Here is an 18729-nt window from a genome sequence, read left to right as displayed (position 1 = left end):
CAGTCAGTTCTGTCCCCATCTCCATTATGACCGAGTAATTTGCCCAATAGGAAAATAGGCCAATAGTCAACAACATACCCTCTGATACACAGCCTCGCAGGGTTCATTTCAGGCCGCGGGATTGCGCCACGGGCGCTAATTCAACTGCATTCGATGCGGCTTTTAAACCCCCATGGGACACCTCGGCGAGCTGTTTGCCTGCAGTATCTGGAGAAATTAAAGACGGACGGACACAAGAAAATTAAAAAGATTACTTGTGATCCTGCAGGTTTAAAGAAGGACTATCTGAAAAAGCTCAAGTGTACCTTCTAGCCTGATTGACAGTGATACGCCCAATCAAGGAGAGGCCAGGATTCCCTAAACACGTATGCCTATCCAATGGCCTCCTGGCTTGGAAAAGCCAGGTTTAACATCAGCCCTTGCAATAGGACCTTATAGTTTGGGGGGAGGGGGCTGGGAGGGGAAAGGCAGCTGGTTAGGAACATATGATCCAGAGACTAATCGGGACAGAGATTTTATTTTGGCGATTCCAATCAAATTTATTAATTACAGTTGCAAAATACACTGTGATTAAAGGAAAGAACTCAGCCTTACCGAGTGCAAAGGAAGTTTTTAATTCCTGAGTGGGCCATGGAATACCACTTAAAAAAAAAAAAGGCAAGAGAATAAGAGGCCACAAAAAGGGAATGCAGTTCTTTAACTAACTAAGCGTAATCAGAGTTCTCTGGCTTCTGTTTTTGAAATAGTCCTCCTTTAATACTGCAGTGTAGTATCCCTGCAGAGCTAGGAAAGGGCCTGGGCAGCTACCAACAGGACAAAGACTGAGGAAGTACTACACTTTGAAGCAACAAGGCCTTATTGGAACTGCAGGCAAAACTGGAAGCCACGGGTACTTTAAAGACTTCTGAATATCACAGAGTATTGTCCGTACCCATTTCTATTCATTTATGCACCAATGAGGCTATTTGGATCCCATATGGATGCCTGAAATGAACCCTGGTCACTGTGAAAATTAGTAGAATATTAATACATGGACATTAAATCCCTGAATGATGATCTTTGTGAATACCTAAAACAGAGACTTTTAAAGGCAATTTTTTAAAAGTATGAACATGTACGTTACTTCTGGAGATATGTGAATATAAGCTCTTAATTCTTGTATTATAAAAATCTACTCCAAATAAGATGACGGCAGACAATGACCTTTCCAAAAAGAAAATCCCTATGTAGATTTCCAAATAGAACTTTCAATCCCACAGCACAAAGCCTTACAAAGCAGATCTTCCAGGATTTTAAGGAGCAGGTGTTCTTTCAAAGAACAAACTGGGAACTGAAATGTATCAGTCACTCAAGCAAAAAATCATCTGGGGATGCCAAAAACTACTGAGCATAAAAGATGTAGAACACAGAGCTTTAGCTTTCCAGAGAGGTATTTCTAATACTGTCAGGAGGTTTAACACAGACAGTACAACACTACAACCATGACCTTTCTTAACTTCAGACTCCTAAAGGGAACAGTCCACACCACAGTCTCCATTTTCCTATTCTGGGACTTGGCCTAGGCAGTACAGTTTAAGGTGTTTGCCTTGCTGTATCGTGCCTTGCTTTTAGCCCCAGGACCTAGTCATCACCTTCTCCTCCCCCTCAGTTATATACTTTAATGTGATTAAATAGCTGTTTTCCCTAGTTAGTAATAATACGAATAAATTTCAAGTAGAGTTCTAGTCCCAGATTCATAAATGCTTTACTTTTATCATCTTCAGCATCTCATATATTCAGGTGAATTAGTCACTCCTGCCACACATGGCCATCGGCAAAATACCAAACAAAGATACCAAAAGCCACTGAGGACAGTGTGCTCTCTCAAATCACTCCTGGAGATCTCCTTTCCCTATTACAGTACTTTCAGTTGGGTTGTTTTGTTTTGTTTTATGTGTGAGTATATTGTTTTCAGAACATTTCTTCAGGTAAAATGTATTTTGTGGGGGAAAATATTAAAGCTTAATTTTTATTAGCATAAAATAATGTGCCTTTATTGACCAATTCATGAACAAATATAGTTCCTCTAGAACACTGGATGTTTGAAAACTGGACAAAAACCAAACTCCAGATTTGGATTAATCCCTTAATTAACCCCCCACTCCCACATCAAAGCTATTTGAGAAACAAAACTTTGAAAAGGATTCTTCAGGATCTCAAATGTTTATTTAACCTTTCCCTTAGAAACACAGTAATGAGAGTCAGAATGAGATTTGAAATATACTCTTCTTCGGAGTTTTTCCTCAGGTAGTGAAACAGAGAATGGCAAGCACAGACATTTGAATACACAGTGAAAACTCGCAGATTTATAATTTGACTGCCCACTCATGCTAGGAGATTTTAGAACCAAGGTCCTAGAGATTCCATTCTGACCCTAAAGCTAGGTCAGCAGCTTCTGAACAATATATTTAAATGCAGGTGCCTACTTCTGTCTCTCCCCAATCAGAAGTTAGGGCACAGAATGAGATCTGAACAGACACAATCACTGTTGGGAAGTGGAGTCATGGGGGAAGAGGGATAGAGCTTAAAAGTCAACTGATGATGCAAAGATTGCCACTCTGTGCTACACCTGCCCTCTAGGCCATGCCTTGAAGTGTGGCAGAATTTAATTATCACAAGCTGAGAGCAACAAACCTGTATTCCAGTGGTTAGAAATGCTTCTATCCTATGCCCGCTTCCTGTTTAATATACACATGAAGGATGAAAGATAACCAGGTGTGGCAGTCATAGTTACAAAAGGGCTTTAAAAAAAAATCTTCATGAGTGTTGGCCAAGAAGAACCTCAGAAACCAGCTTCCTTGTTGCTGTTTCTTAGTTGCTATTAGACCATGAAAATGGAACACTGTGGGCAGACACCAGGCATGGCCAGATTCCAGGTGGTGAGTCTTAGAAGCACACAAGAAGCAAGCAGGTAGTGGCCACTGCTGAGGCGTGTCTTTTCTCCACGTATGTTCCTGAGTGGTTCTGCATACTTCGACTTAGTAGAGACCATATGGCTTTCCCACAAAGGCTTCTGCTTAACTGACAAGTGGAGACAACATCTGCTTGCAGTGAAAAATATGGTGCAAATCCCATCCTTTCATTATGGCACATAAAAACTCTATCTTATTTATTGTCACTTTAAAATACAAATTATTGACTTAAGTTTCTTAAAATGTCCTTCAAATGCTCAATTTTATAACTGAAGAAAAGGTAAGTGTACTCTCTGTGATAATCAGTACAGTTGCCATAAACTTCAGAAATCCATAAAATAGAGAACAAATGCTATTATAAAATCATATTTGGCATCCCAGGCTATAAACTCTTATGGGCTATTTCTTATACCCTTAGAAAGTCTCTTAGAGATTAAAAGACAGACCTAATAGGCACTTCCTATTCTGTTAATAACCAGTTTTTAAATGCACTTGCAAGGATTCTATTAAACACACCCGTTCTAACAACCACAGATAACTCTCTACCTCTGCCTACCAGCCTTCCGCCAGGAAGGTATGGCCTAAGGCGCTGGCAAGTACAATGGTGCGCCCTCATGTGTGCATCTGTGACTTGAAGAAGATGCTCTCTGGATCATGTGCATTCACCGGACCAAGACCACATTAAAAAAAAAAAAAAGAAATGTTGTTTTCACTTACATCTTTCTGGTTGGAGTGGAAAAACCTGAGTGCGAAGTTACACGATTGGGACGCAGCAGCATACTGACCTAGGGATCCGGCGTATCGGGTCAAAAGATAACTAGGTCGGAAGGAAAAAAAAAATGTTACACCCATCCAGCTCTAGTATCAAATACTGCACTTCAAATTACTACCCACCTCTAGTATCAAATACTACACTTCAAATTATGCAAATAGCTAGGCATAAGAAAAGTTTAAAAAATTGTGCTAAAGAAATGATGTAATTCACAGAATCAAATTTAAAAAAAAAAACAGCAAAGTTAATTCAGTTTTATACAATGCTGTCTTCCTAAAACACCTCTATGAGACATAGAGAAAATACCCTTGATTCACGACAAAGAACAATCAAAATACAAATTCAAAGGATCTCTGAGATCAATGCATAATGTAGAAGTCTCAAACTCAACTGCAAGGCAGAAGTAGACTTCAAAACAATGTGTGCTAAGGAAAAAGAGTTCAAAGTACGTTAACTGTTCTTTTGAAACTGAGGAAAAAATTTTTTAACCATTTCTAAATTGTACAATTTTAAAATTACCACAAAATGCTAAAAGATATAAAAATCTGCTTTGCAATGGGTCATACATAACAGGCGATTATTTAATCTACAAAACATAACACAGGAACAACGTTTCTGCTAAAATTAAAATACTGGAGTTCCATGTATGAGGACTCCACCCTGCTGGGCTGCTCATTATTCAGAGTATATACTACCAACCCAATGGTGTCATGCTGGATATGCTTAGCATCAAGGCTGGAGTACAGATCCACCACTGGTTCAAACGCCCCCAGCATACAGTAGATTCGAACAAGCAGCAATTTGAATTGAGCATTGGAAGGGCTGTGAGTTAGTCCCTCTTCCAACAAAGTCAGGGCCTGCCACACAGCGGTCTCATCACCTAGAACCAAAATATAATAGCATTATCCAGTTTTTGACAGCAAATGAGGGTTCTCAAAAATAAAAAACAAAAACTTAGTAATATCATCCCCTCCACTAACTATTTTAAGGATTAGGCTGGGTGGCATAGAACAAATTTTAGATACAAACCTGAAAGCAAAATAGGGAATTTCCCTGAATAGACAGTCCCTCAATAGTTATCTCAGTTCTTAACTGAGGTAAGATCTGCAAAAACGATGCAACTTTAACTTGCTGGGTCTTAAAGAGAAGTTTGGAATCTCACAGAATCATAGATTCTGAGAAGAGATGGACTTCGAAGGAGAACTGGAATCCACCAACCTTCCCAGTACAGGGTTTTCTCTATAAAACCCCAGACAGATGCTTTCTCTAGACATCATTTTTCTTCCACATGTAACTCTACTGTCAACTAATATTTGAAAAAAAATTGCCCTCTAATAATTAAACTAAAATGATACACTTTTTCTGGAGTACCAAAATTCAAAAAGTTACACACATCAATATTCTTAATGGGTAAGTAATTTCTCTTTTATGAAATTATCTAAAGAAAATAATATGAAATGCAGATAAAGTTTTACATACAAGGACATCCACTGTACTAATAAGAGAGGAACAGTAAACTATAGCTATACCCACACAGGGAAATATCATACAGCCATTTGACATTAACAAGGAATTTTTAATAGCAAAAAAAAAAAAAAAAAAAAACAGTAATGACCAGTAAAAAATACAGAATTCAAATGAGTATGAAGAGTTCATCTCAAGTATATAAAGCATTCACAAACAGAGAAGGAAATATGCAAAAATGTTAGTATCTTTAGGAACCTGGAAAATTGAGATTAAAATATACCATTTTCCATTTACTTTTGTTTAGGAAAAAAATGTCTAAAATGGAAAGCTTCAAGCACTGAGCTTCTGAGATTATATCTTATATGCTTTTTTCCCAAGAGAAAAGAAATAAAATATAACCAAAAATTGGGGTTTTAAATAAATATCATCTATAATCCTACCCAAACTATGTAAACTACCCAAGATCTACTCAAACTACCACTATGATTAATGTATTGCTTTTGAACTATAATTACTTTTACACAGTAGTAATCACTGCATACATCCAATTTTGTGTTTTCTCATGTGGCTAACTGGTCTTCACAATTGTAATTTTATTTAATTCAACACTCAGTAACCTAAACTCTGCAGTAACACTAGATATAAGACCCAGAGACTCATAGGTGGTTGCTGGCTTCAACAGGTTCAGAACTGAGCAGAAGAGACAGTTGAACAATTACAGATAAATTTTTTAAGTCCAATGTTATTCAAGGATAACCATAAGAATTTTTTTTAACTTCTGTTTTTTAATAATCTCTTTTAAATGGAAACAAAATTTGAAAGTAAATAGCACACTTCTGAACTATTACACCCAACATTATGAAGACATTTATCAACCTATTTTATTTTGCAAAATTTAGAATATAACTATAACTCTATGCAAATTCTTCACCAAATCAAAGAACATCAAGGGTTGATGAGGATCTTGGGGACAAAATTTTTCTAATTAATTTTTATAATATAACAAAAAGGTATAAAATACATTAAGTTCTGAGGATATAATGTATAGCATGGTGACTACAGTTAACAAGATCAGTCCTGGGTGTTCTTTGGAAGGAATGATGCTAAAGCTGAAACTCCAGTACTTCGGCCACCTCATGTGAAGAGTTGACTCCTTGGAAGAGACTCTGATGCTGGGAGGGATTGGGGGCAGGAGAAGGGGACAAAAGAGAATGAAATGGCTGGATGGAATCACTGACTCGATGGACGTGAGTTTGGGTAAACTCCGGGAGTTGGTGATGGACAGGGAGGCCTGGCGTGCTGCGATTCATGGGGTCGCGAAGAGTCAGACACGACTGAGCGACTGAACTGAACTGAACTGAAGAGAGTAGATGCTCATCACAAGGGGAGTAGCTATGGGAGGGGATGAACTGTAACTAAACTCACTGTGGTAATCATTTTGCAACACATTATCATATAATATACCTTAAACTAACATAATGTAACTTATCTATTATATCCCAGTAAAAATAGAGAGGGGGAAAAATTATATCCTTCATGCCTCATTTCATTCCTGTAGCAGAATCATAAAGTCTTTATTGAGTTTGTTACAATATTGCTTCTGTGTTTATATTTTAGTTTATTTGGTCCCATGTATGTGGTATCTTAGCTCCCTGACTAGGAATCCAACCTCCATCCCCTACATTAGGTGAAGTCTTAATCACTGGACCACCAGGGAAGTCCCTGAATAAGTGTTTGAGAGCATCATCAATTTAATCTTAAAGTGCTCTTCTTAATCCTTTCACATTCAAATCAGTCTCTCTAGACATCCTCCCAATTTTCTGTACATTTCTTTTGTTTTTTAATCTATTTATGTATTTGACTGTGCCAGGTCTTAGTTGCGATATGCACGATCTTTGGTATCGGTTATGATATGTAGGATCTTCTAGTTGCGGTGTGTGGGATCTAGTTCCTTGACCAGGGATCAAACCCAGGTCCCCTGCATTGGGAACGTGGAGTCTTAGCCACTGGGCCACCAGGGAAGTCCCTCTATAACATTTCTAATTTTTATCAGCTCCACCTTGAACAATCACTATGTCTACAACTGGAACATTCAGCATTACTTCTGTTGACTTCAAGAAACCAAAAAAAGAAAAAAGAATAAAATGAAAATCCTAAAAAACAGTAAGAAAGAAACCTTGCATCTATAATATCTGTAACTTTCCATGTATTTACACTGTATGATTTTAGGACAACCTACCTTCTTTATTTCTCTGCTCCGTATTTCCCTCATTTGTAAAACTGTAACAACCTTAACTGTATTGTTAACAAGGTTTAAAACATGCAAAGATGGGCTCAATAAAGGACAGAAATGCTATGGACCTAACAGAAGCAGAAGATATTAAGAGGTGGCAAGAATACACAGAAGAACTGTACAAAAAAGATCTTCACCACCAAGATAATCACAATGGTGTGATCACTCACCTAGAGCCAGACACCCTGGAATGTGAAGTCAAGTGGGCCTTAGAAAGCATCACTACGAACAAAGCTAGTGGAGGTGATGGAATTCCAGTTGAGCTCTTTCAAATCCTGAAAGATGATGCTGTGAAAGTGCTGCACTCAATATGCCAGCAAATCTGGAAAACTCAGCAGTGGCCACAGGACTGGAAAAGGTCAGTTTTCATCCAATCCCAAAGAAAGGCAATGCCAAAGAATGCTTAAACTACCGCACAATTGCACTCATCTCACACGCTAGTAAAGTAATGCTCAAAATTCTCCAAGCCAGGCTTCAGCGATACATGAACCTTGAACTTTCTGATGTTCAAGCTGGTTTTAGAAAAGGCAGAGGAACCAGAGATCAAATTGCCAACATCCGCTGGATCACTGAAAAAGCAAGAGTTATAGAAAGACATCTATTTCTGCTTTATTGACTGTGCCAAAGCCTTTGACTGTGTGGATCACAATACACGATGGAAAATTCTGAAAGAGATGGGAATACCAGACCACCTGACCTGCCTCTTGAGAAACCTATATGCAGGTCAGGAAGCTACAGTTAGAACTGGACATGGAACAACAGACCAGTTCCAAATAGGAAAAGGAGTACGTCAAGGCTGTATATTGTCACCCTGCTTATTTAACTTCTATGCAGAGTACATCATGAGAAACGCTGGGCTGGAGGAAGCACAAGCTGGAATCAAGACTGCTGGGAGGAATACCAATAACCTCAGATATGCAGGTGACACCACCCTTATGGCAGAAAGTGAAGAGGAACTAAAAAGCCTCTTGATGAAAATGAAAGAGGAGAGTGAAAAAGTTGGCTTAAAGCTCAACATTCAGAAAACTAAGATCATGGCATCTGGTCCCATCACTGCATGGGAAATAGATGGGGAAACAGTGTCAGACTTTATTTTTGGGGGCTCCAAAATCACTCCAGATGGTGATTATAGCCATGAAATTAAAAAATGCTTACTCCTTGGAAGGAAAGTTATGACCAACCTAGATAGCATATTCAAAAGCAGAGACATTACTTTGCCAACAAAGGTCCATCTGGTCAAGGCTATGGTTTTTCCAGTGGTCATGTATGGATGTGAGAGTTGGGCTGTAAAGAAAGCTGAGTGCCGAAGAATTGATGCTTTTGAACTGTGGTGTTGGAGAAGACTCTTGAGAGTCCCTTGGACTACAAGGAGATCCAACCAGTCTATCCTAAAGGAGATCAGCCCTGGGTGTTCTTTGGAAGGAATGATGCTAAAGCTGAAACTCCAGTACTTTGGCCACCTCATGCGAAGAGTTGACTCCTTGGAAAAAAAGACTCTGATGCTGGGAGGGACTGGGGGCAGGAGAAGGGGACGACAGAGGATGAGATAGCTGGATGGCATCACCGACTCGATGGATGTGAATTTGAGTGAACTCTGGGAGTTGGTGGTGGACAGGGAGGCCTGGTGTGCTGCGATTCATGGGTTCACGAAGAGTCAGACATGACTGAGCAACTGAACTGAACTGAATTCATATAAAGTACTTTCAAGTGCCTGATGATCAATAAGTGTCAAGTGTTATTATTATTATATGGTCAGATATCTTGCTCGAAAACCAAGAGATTAGGAAAACCATGTCACTATGAGCAAGAACAGATGCTACGAATAAGTGCGGAAGGGTATCTGAGTAGAGATCAAATTACTAAGTAATCAGTTCATTACGGTTTTTACATTAAGATGACTTTTACAGCTCTATGCAACCTCCTGAATCTGGGGCTTCTGATATCAAGTACTCTGATGAAAAGAATTTCCTCCCCACCTCCGGCAGAACACAGTATAACAAGCAGCAGCATATGGGTATATACAATGTCCTACAAAAGTTCAGAAGGGGCATAAAATCTGCAATGAGAAAGGGATGAAATCAAGACACACTTCTCAGAGGCACTCTTTGAGTAAAAGTTAGAGGAAGGAGGTGATACGGTTATTTCAAAGAGAGGCAACATGATGTTCAATGACAGAAACAGCAACAACAAAGAAGTAGATTTAGGGCTTTAAGTACTTAAGAATCTGGAGATGCAGGCAGATGCTAGATTAGAGAGCACTGTAAACCATCCTAAGAAGGCTGACCTTTATCCTCAAGAAAATAGGGCATCTCTGAAGGATTTTAAGCATGAGGAGGACATCAAAATTGAGTGCTTGGTGAAATGATCCACAAGAGCAGGATTGTGTCTGCACACACCATTGTCTCACCAGCCCTGTTTCTTCTGCAGTTTATTTTCATTAATAATAATGCAATAAGTAGCTATTTTTTCTCAAAAACTGCTAATAAGAGAAAATATCAGAGTATGAGACCTAAAGAAAAGGCTGAATCATCTGCTGAATCGTTCTTCTCTTGCTCAATGAGTCATGATGTTTCCTTTACCATGTAGTCTTATTTTTGTCTTAAATGGGTTAATCTGAACTATATTCCAAAAAAAATTATATGCCCGTGTATATAATTTTAAATGAACAAAAATGGCTATTTCATTCCATGGATTCATACATCTATCTCTAAACCAGTTTCTCTGCATTTTAATTATTGTAACTTTGCAATAGGTTGTTTACTCACTATTCAGAAACATTTTAAAACAGAACAGATATCCACTGATTTAAGATTATCCTGAATATACAGAGGATATTTGGAGACTTGGGTTCTTCTAGAAGCACCCTGGAGAAAGGCAAGAAGAAAAACCTAAAAGCATAAATCAAAGTCTTGGATTATGTAATTAGTTTAAGGATTTATAATCAATAAAAACAAAGAGTAAAAATAAAGTTAAACTGAAATCACTGGTTTTTACCTGTTTCTCTCCATACATCAATAAGCACATGGACAGCAAGGAGACAGTAATAGTCTGAAAATTGCAATTCGGTTTTCAAACAGGATTTCCCTATAGGGGAAAAAAAATCATATCTGTATTTTAAGATTTGTTCAATGATTACTGTCCCCAAAGAGTTATGTAAAGCTGGAAAACGACAGCAGGAAGAAGGGTAAAAGAAACTATTAAGAATAAAGTAAATAACAGAAGAAAATATAAGCCATGAATTAAAAGAGTCAAAAAAAGGTGAAACTACACTCAGCTGGAGCAAAAGGCTTTCAGAACAGAGGTTATACTCCAAATAGTTCCAAAAGGACTATGTGAAAGGTTGTGAAAGGTTTCAAGAGAAGGAAAGAACAGACATCAAGAGCCACGTACAACTAATATAATATGCTCATTACCTCACCTAATTTTTTAGAATACAGTTAGAGAAATACTAATATCATCCACTTAGATAATTTAATTTATATTTTATCACACAATAAATAATTCAAACATCATCTACTTCTAAACTAAATATATACCTCACAATTTACAACATTCTTTTTGTTCATTTACACAGTCTATATATTAAGAATACTAAGGCCTACAAGCAGAAAATGTGACAATTATCATAAACTCTGCAACTCATCTGAGTCCCAATGTGATGAAAAGTGGGCTCACCAGCTCAAGAAGAATATGGCTATCTGGGGGCCTATCAAAATTTTTTAAAACTCCAAGCTTAAGAAAGGCTTTGCATTTTATTACTTGGATAGTGTTCCCACTTGATAAAATATTTTTCCTGCCAAAAGCATTAAAATAGTGTGCTATGAGTAATTAGCCTCCAATTAAAGAAAAAAGTATACAGACATTAAGGAAAAAAACAAACAAACTTGACTTCTAAGTCTTAGCAGAGCAGGGAACTACTGAACACTTTGAAAGGTTGCTCACCAAATTCCAGTCCATGCTGGTACCTTAACATCAGTTCTCTGACCACACTCAGCTTCTGGTTCTTATCCATCGTGTGGTACAAGCCAAGTAACCTCGTCAGCTGCACCACACACAAATGTCGCTGCAGAGCTCTGATGTCGGCGGGCAGTGCCAGCTTATCCTCTGTTGGTGTTGACAAAGGAACCACTCCGAGTAACTGATTAATGAACTGCAAAGTTGAAAAAAAAAAAAAGTACAGGTCTGAAAATGGAACTCATCTTAATTGAGTTCCAATTAACTCATGTTAATTGTTAGTAGGTCACAATTAACAAATACTGAAATGGTCTAGAAAAAGACATCAAGGAGAAATACAAATTAAAGCTCCATTTTCTGTCTACCAAAATTGCCAACAAAACACTCCTAACAGCACACTTGCTGGTGAAACTCCAGCAAAACAGGCACATGTGAAACATTCACTGCTGGTCAAAAGTGTTAATGCTAACACCATGCAGTATAAGCATTAAAAGATGAAAAGATCTGTGAAAATGTTTCTTAAATCACAACACATTAACATAATATACAATGTAGCAATGAAAAAGTTTATTTAGGAAGACTGTAAAAAAGAACAATTACCCTAAAACAAATACTCTATTATACTACAAATAAATTCTTAAAGGAAACACTATATACTGAAGGGAATGTCAATAGCCTTAAATTGTTTTTTTGATTAAAGCTTTGAGATAATTATAGATTTGCATGAAGTTGTAAGAAATAACACAGATCCTGTGTACCCTTCGCCCAGTTTTTCCAATGGTAACATCTTTTGGGTTGGGGGGGGGGGGACACCGTGTGACGTGCAACATCTTAGTTCCCCAACCAGGTATCAAACCTGTGGTCCCCTGCAGTGGAATCAGAGTCCTAACCACTGGACTAGGAAATTCCATCCCTATGGTAACATCTTGTATTAAAATGTTTTTAATTCTCTAAATATAGAATAAATTTTTAAAAACGTGAGTTCCACAACCAGTTCAGTTGCACTACTGGCAAAAATGAGTTAGAAGACTTAACTGGAAGGGACCCCTACATTGCAGTCAGAGTACCAGTTTACATGTCACACATGCTTGGATGCTATACTTTGCAGCTGTCAGGATGTGAGAGAATGCTTGAGCAGCACAAATCTGGGGTTCTAAAGGTGTTTATGGAAGAGAAATCCAGCCAAGGGGTCACTATATTTTGTGTCTTCCCTCTATTTTATGATCCAAAATTAATACATTATTTTAAAGGAAAAAAAAAGTTCCAACTACACATTTATTAAACATAGGCTATTTTCACTCCCTTCCAAGATCCTATGAAGATGACAGTGAAGAACAAAAAAGGATTCACCCATAAGGATCTAGAATATGTGAAATGTGAAGAGATGACAGCAAGTAAAAAGCATTAACAAGATTTCAAAAGATACAAGGCACAAGGGCAGGTGGTAGGTAATAACCAATGTATGGGGTCAAGAACACTGGAATCCAGTAGTATGCAATGGGGAGACCACCAATAAACAGCAAGCCTCTTCTAGCTGCGGAGCCTTGGAAGACTCAGAAATTAAAGGCAGGAAGTATGTCTTAAAGCTAAAGTTCTGGTGAAATTTCAACAGGAAAATCTGTTAAATTCTAAAAAGTTAGACCCCTCCCAAGGTCACTGAGTGAATTCCTAAACCCAGTATAAGTCAGGGTTTCCCTTCATCCCCAGGAGAAGCTGAACCAGAGACACTGTAGACTCAAGGGGAGACTGGAACGGATCTATTAACCTCACATTTCAGACAACCCGGTAAGAGGAGTTTTAAACGTTCATGGTTCTGTCAGACTGATTGGGGTGAAATGAACAAAAAACAAAAACATTAACTCCAAGAAAGAAAGTTGTGTAAAAAAGCTATAATCTCCATATATAAAGTGGCTCAGCTGTGAATATTTAGTCATAAAAATATAAACAGTGAATAATGACTATACTATATTGAGGGGAAAGTACGTAAGAGAAGTAGGATGTTAGAAATTAAATTATTGCTTTCCACAGTAGGATCCCATGGACAGAGCAGTGTGGTGGGCTACAATCCATGGCGTTACAAAGAATCGGACATGACTTAGCAACTAAACCCACACACACAATAGGATACCAACAGATGAAGACTGTAATCATAAAAATAAAGAACTATATGAGTGTAAAATTTAGAAATACAGCATTAAATAACAAAAGAAACAGTTAAGAGTTCAAAGTAATTTGTCTGCACAGAGCCAGAACCAGGGCTGGAGAAGGCAAAGACCTGCAATTGTTTTTCAAGATAAGCCTTGTAGTACCATTTGACTTCTTCAATTTTATACATGTAATTTTTAGATAGAAATAAAAATTAAAATTCCTACTTATCATGCAGTTTCACATTTGTCTTAACTTTGCTTCAATTTCTCTACAATTGTATGAATTTTAACTTTATTATGATCAGATAACCACATCTGTAACAAAAACTCTGTGGCATTAGTTTTCATGTTTTTTATTAAATGCCCACATAATTTTTATTGCCAGCTCTTCCATTCTTATAAGCCATTTCATATTTCTTGTAAACCATTTTATATATCTAGTTATGTTTATTATTAAGGCCTCCCAACAGGTTTTGTCATAAAACAATATGTTCATTCTCTGTTTTAGACTTTACAGTTTTACTGCTATACAAAAAGCTTCTTTAAAAACTGGAAATATTTTACTGTTAACTTAAAATCCCAAGACAAAGTAAACAAAATATAAAAATGTCACCAGGGGTGAGACACTTGGGATAACTGAACTGTATGGTTCATTCTTAGGGACCAGTTCCATTTTAGAACGTGTCTCCTAATTCAGCCGGACAGCAGTTCTGTGTGAACCTTACTTGGAGAGTCCACAATCCTCTGACAAACATACTGCTGAGTGGCGGAATTTTTAGCTACTGAAGTCATCCTACATTTAACAAGTTGTGGCAGCATAATTACCCCTCTCAATTAAAAAGTTTACACAGGACTACAAAACTCACTGCAATAGCCTTCAAACCCTTTGTCTCACTGAACAATGACCACCTCAACACTGCTGGTATTTCGCTATTTCTAGAGGGTTCCTCCCAGTAGATTATTACTATATGGGGTCACAGAGGTGACCTAAGATTTTCAAACATGTCGATAAAGTAGAGTTTCTGGTTCTGAAACTGTGCTAGCAAACCTATACGAATCTCAGTTTAATGAGATGTAAGCACTCCTCTAATGCATTCCCATCATTTGATGCTTTAATTTACAAGATGGTAAGCACTATGAAGCATGGTCAATTGTTCCCTACCTTAGCACTCAGCACATAACATAGGTGACACTTACTGAATGAATCTCTCTCTCCCACATGGTTCTATTTTCTGCTTTAATCCCTCCAATAGCATGAAACTCACACACTGTGTTTTTAGAGAATTGTGACTATAAAAAAGATCTTTTTCTCACTGAGCCAAATTCTTAATTTCCTGCAACAACTTCCTGCTGGTCCCTGTTCTTATCCCTCTTCTACAGGAGAGCTTTTCAAATTAGGAGAAATAAAGTACTGTTAGCACCAGACCAAACATCTCTCTTCCAATAACCATTTCTCAAAGGTTTTCAAGTATAACCCAGAACCTTCTTTTCTGGATATGTTACAATTTATCTAGAAAACTTCTAAAGCTTAGTCTGAGCTTAATTAACACCACTCCAAGACTAACCTTTTCTAAACCAAAGTGAATGGTGGCAGTCATTTCAGAATCCAACAGAGAACACTGGCTACTTACCAGTTTGGGAAAGCACTGCTCCATCTGCCCTAGATGTGTAACCTCAAGACTGCCAGAGCACTGAGTGCAGGTGGACTAAGGGGAAGGTCACGAGACAAACGCTGTAGTCCTCACCACTGCTCTCCCACTGAGCTTCACTCATTCCACATGGGGTGACAGAGCTTTCTGGAAGAACAGACGGTGGGAGCCCTGTGACAGGAAGACTTCCGACCTCCACTAATTAAGAGCTTTTTATAAGTAAAGCTGACCCAAAGGTCACAGACTTTCTTGACAGACACTAGTATTTCTTAATATAGTGCTCTATCCTACCTTGGGCACACTGTTCTTCCAACTGGTGTTCTACTCCAACTGCCCATTACCCAAGGATACTCGGGGCTAAAAGCTTAAAAACCTTTAATATGCAAGAAGGTGTGAAATTCTCATTAATGGGTGAACAATCTGATCCAATACACGTTGCTGTGGATGAGGAGTCTAAAGGTACGCCACTTCAGCATGTACTTGATTTGCATTGATTTAATCACATGAAAAAAATCCTGATAGTTGACAATTAACTACCATATGGTACCCAGGCTTAGATCCCTGAAGAGATAAAGGACACTAATGGAAGAGCTACAGAAATACAAATAAAGTCTAAAGGCCAATTAACAGTATCAGTTTCTTAGTTCTGACAAATGTACCACTGTTTTTAAGACGTTAACATTGGGGAAAGCTGGGTGAAGGGTCTAGTGTAACTTTCCTATAAATGCAGTTATTCCAAAATGAAGGGTTTTTTTTTCTTTAACTTTACTGAAGTATAGTTGCTACAATATTGTATTAGTCTCAGATATACAGAAAAGTGACTTAGTTATTTTTCAGATTCTTTTACATTATAGGCTTTTATAAGATATTGAATATAGTTTCTTATGCTTTTTATTTATCTATTTTATATATAGTAGTGTGTGTGTATCTGTTAAACAATACTCCTAATTTGTCCCTTCCCACCTTATTCCTCTTTGGTAACCATAATTTTGCTTTCTACATCTGTGAGTCTGTTTCTGTTTTGTAAATAAGTTCATCTGTGTTATTTTCTAGATTGCACATATAAGTTATATCATATATTTGTCTGACTTCTTCGTTTAGTATGATAATCTCTAGGTCCATCTGGGCTGCAAATGGCAACATTCATTCTTTTTTATAGTGAATATCTCATTTCATGTGTGTGTATGTCTACCATGTATGTATGTAAGGGCTTCCCTGGTGGTGCAATAGTAAAGAATCCGCCTGCCAATGCAGGAGATGTGAGTTCAATCCCTGGGTTGGAAGATCCCCTGGAGAAGGAAACGGCAACCCACTCCAGTACTCTTGCCTGGGAAATCCCATGGACAGAGAAGGCTGGTGGGCTACACTCCATAGGGGTGAAAAACAGTCGACATGACTTAGCAACTAAACAACAATATATGTATATATGTGTGTGCATATAGACATAGACATACACACACCATATCTTCTTTATACAGTTATATGCTGATGAATACTTAGGTTGCCTTCTTGTCTTTACTACTATAAACAGTGCTGCTATGAACACTGGGATGCATGTTATCTTTTCAAATTAGAGTTTTCATCTTTTCTGGCTATATGCCAGGAGTAGGATTGCTGGATCACACGGTAGTTCTATTTTCAATGATTTAAGGAACTTCCATATTGTTTTCCACAATGGCTGCACAAATTTACAGTCCCACCAACGGTATAGGAGGGTTCCTTTTTCTCCATACCCTCTCTAGCATTTATTATTTGCAGACTTTTTTTTTGCAGACTTTTTGTTGAAGCCCATTCTGATTTGCATTTCTCTAATAATTAGTGATGTATATATTTTCATGTGCCTGTAGGCCAACTGCATGTCTTCTTCAGAGAAATGTCTATTTGGGCCTTCAAGGTTTATTTTTTAAAAATCCCTAAGATTTGATGACAGCTTCAGCAAGAATAAATCGTGATTTGACAAATTCAGCAATTAACTGCTACAGTTTTGAAAAAATCAGAGACAAGACATTAAAAGGAAAGCCCAATGGACTTCATCAAACTTTAAAATTTTACTCTGGAAATTTCCTGGTGGTCCAGTGGCTAGGACTCACTGCTAAGGTTTGACCCCCAGCCAGGGAGCTAAGATCCTGTAAGTCCCATGACATGGGCAAAAATACAACTTTGCTCTGCAAAGGATCCTATTAAGAGGATGAAAAGACAAGCTATAGTCTGGGAGAAAATATCTGAAACCACATATCTGACAAAGGATTTACATCAAGACTATCTAAAGAATTCTCAAAATTCAACAGTAAAAATCCCTGGTGGCTCAGACAGTAAAGCATCTGCCTATAATGCAGGAGACCTAGGTTTGATCCCTGGGTCAGGAAGCTCCTCTGGAGAAGGAAATGGCAACCCACTCCAGTACTCTGGCCTGGAAAATCCCATGGACGGAGGAACCTAGTAGGCTACAGTCCATGGGGTCACAAAGAGTTGGACACGACTGAGCGACTTCAACAGTAAAAAAAAAAAAAAAATCAATTAGAAAATGAGCCAAAGATAATAACAGACATTTCACTGAGGAGAAAATACAGATGGCAAATCAGCACATGAAAAAATGTTTAACAATATTAACCATTAGGGAAATGCACATTAAAACCATAATGAAACATCACTGCATATTTACCAGAAGGGCAAAAATAAAAAACTGTGGTAACACCTAATGCTGATGAGGATGCAGAAAAACCAGATGACTCATACATAGCTAACAGGAATTTAAGAGACCTAGTCACTGTGGAAAAGTTAGGCCTTTTCTCTAAAAAGCTAAACATGCAGCTACCATAAGACCCCAAAGCTGAACTCCTGGGCATTTTCTCACAGAAATGAAGACTTAGGTTCACATAAAAAACCTGCATGCAAATGTTCACAGCAGCTCTATTTGTAATAGCCTAAAACCAGAGACACCCAGATGTTCTTCAACAAGTTAAAGAAACTTGTGGTACATCCATATCAAGGAATATTATTCAAAATAATATTGCTGTACCAGCAATGAACATGTTACATGCAACAACACAGATGAACTCCAGGGAATTATGCTGAGTAAAGAAAGTTATACATAATATGATTCCATTACATAACACTCTTAAAATGATAAAATGTGGAAAAAGAAAACATGTTAGCAGTTGCTAAGGGAGAGGGATGGGTAAAGGAGATACAGGGAGGTGGCTGTGGGCAGAAAAGGGTAGGCAACACATGGAGGGCACTGTGGTGGCAGAACTACTATGCATCTTGTCTACGCAGTGGCCACATGAATCCACATGCACCACACACACTAAATACACACACACAAACACACCCCACATATACATACAAATGAATGCACCTAAAATGGGTGAAATCTGAATAGGCAAAATGGGTGAAAGACATACAAATCTCTCTGTATTATTTCTCTCTCTCTACACACACACCAGGAGAATTCAATTACCACACACACACACACACACACACACACACCAGGAGA

General features: G+C 38.0%; 1 protein-coding gene across 1 annotated transcript in view; it reads right to left on the bottom strand.

The window, feature by feature from the left end:
- NAA25 (N-alpha-acetyltransferase 25, NatB auxiliary subunit) overlaps positions 1-18729 on the bottom strand; it is a 63062-nt gene that overhangs the window by 16209 nt on the left and 28124 nt on the right. Inside the window, exons 12-15 of the mRNA XM_068989904.1 lie at positions 11426-11633; positions 10478-10567; positions 4423-4603; positions 3669-3768 (exon numbers count right to left, since the gene is read on the bottom strand). Of these exons, the coding sequence (XP_068846005.1) occupies positions 3669-3768; positions 4423-4603; positions 10478-10567; positions 11426-11633 (579 nt within the window). The remainder of the gene's footprint in view (positions 1-3668; positions 3769-4422; positions 4604-10477; positions 10568-11425; positions 11634-18729) is intronic.

This window comes from Capricornis sumatraensis, chromosome 17 (assembly GCF_032405125.1).
Source record: "Capricornis sumatraensis isolate serow.1 chromosome 17, serow.2, whole genome shotgun sequence".
In the NCBI taxonomy this organism is placed as follows: Eukaryota; Metazoa; Chordata; class Mammalia; order Artiodactyla; family Bovidae; genus Capricornis; species Capricornis sumatraensis.
The sequence above is the reverse complement of the archived record's forward strand: the minus strand, read 5'-3'. Positions and strand labels throughout refer to the sequence as shown.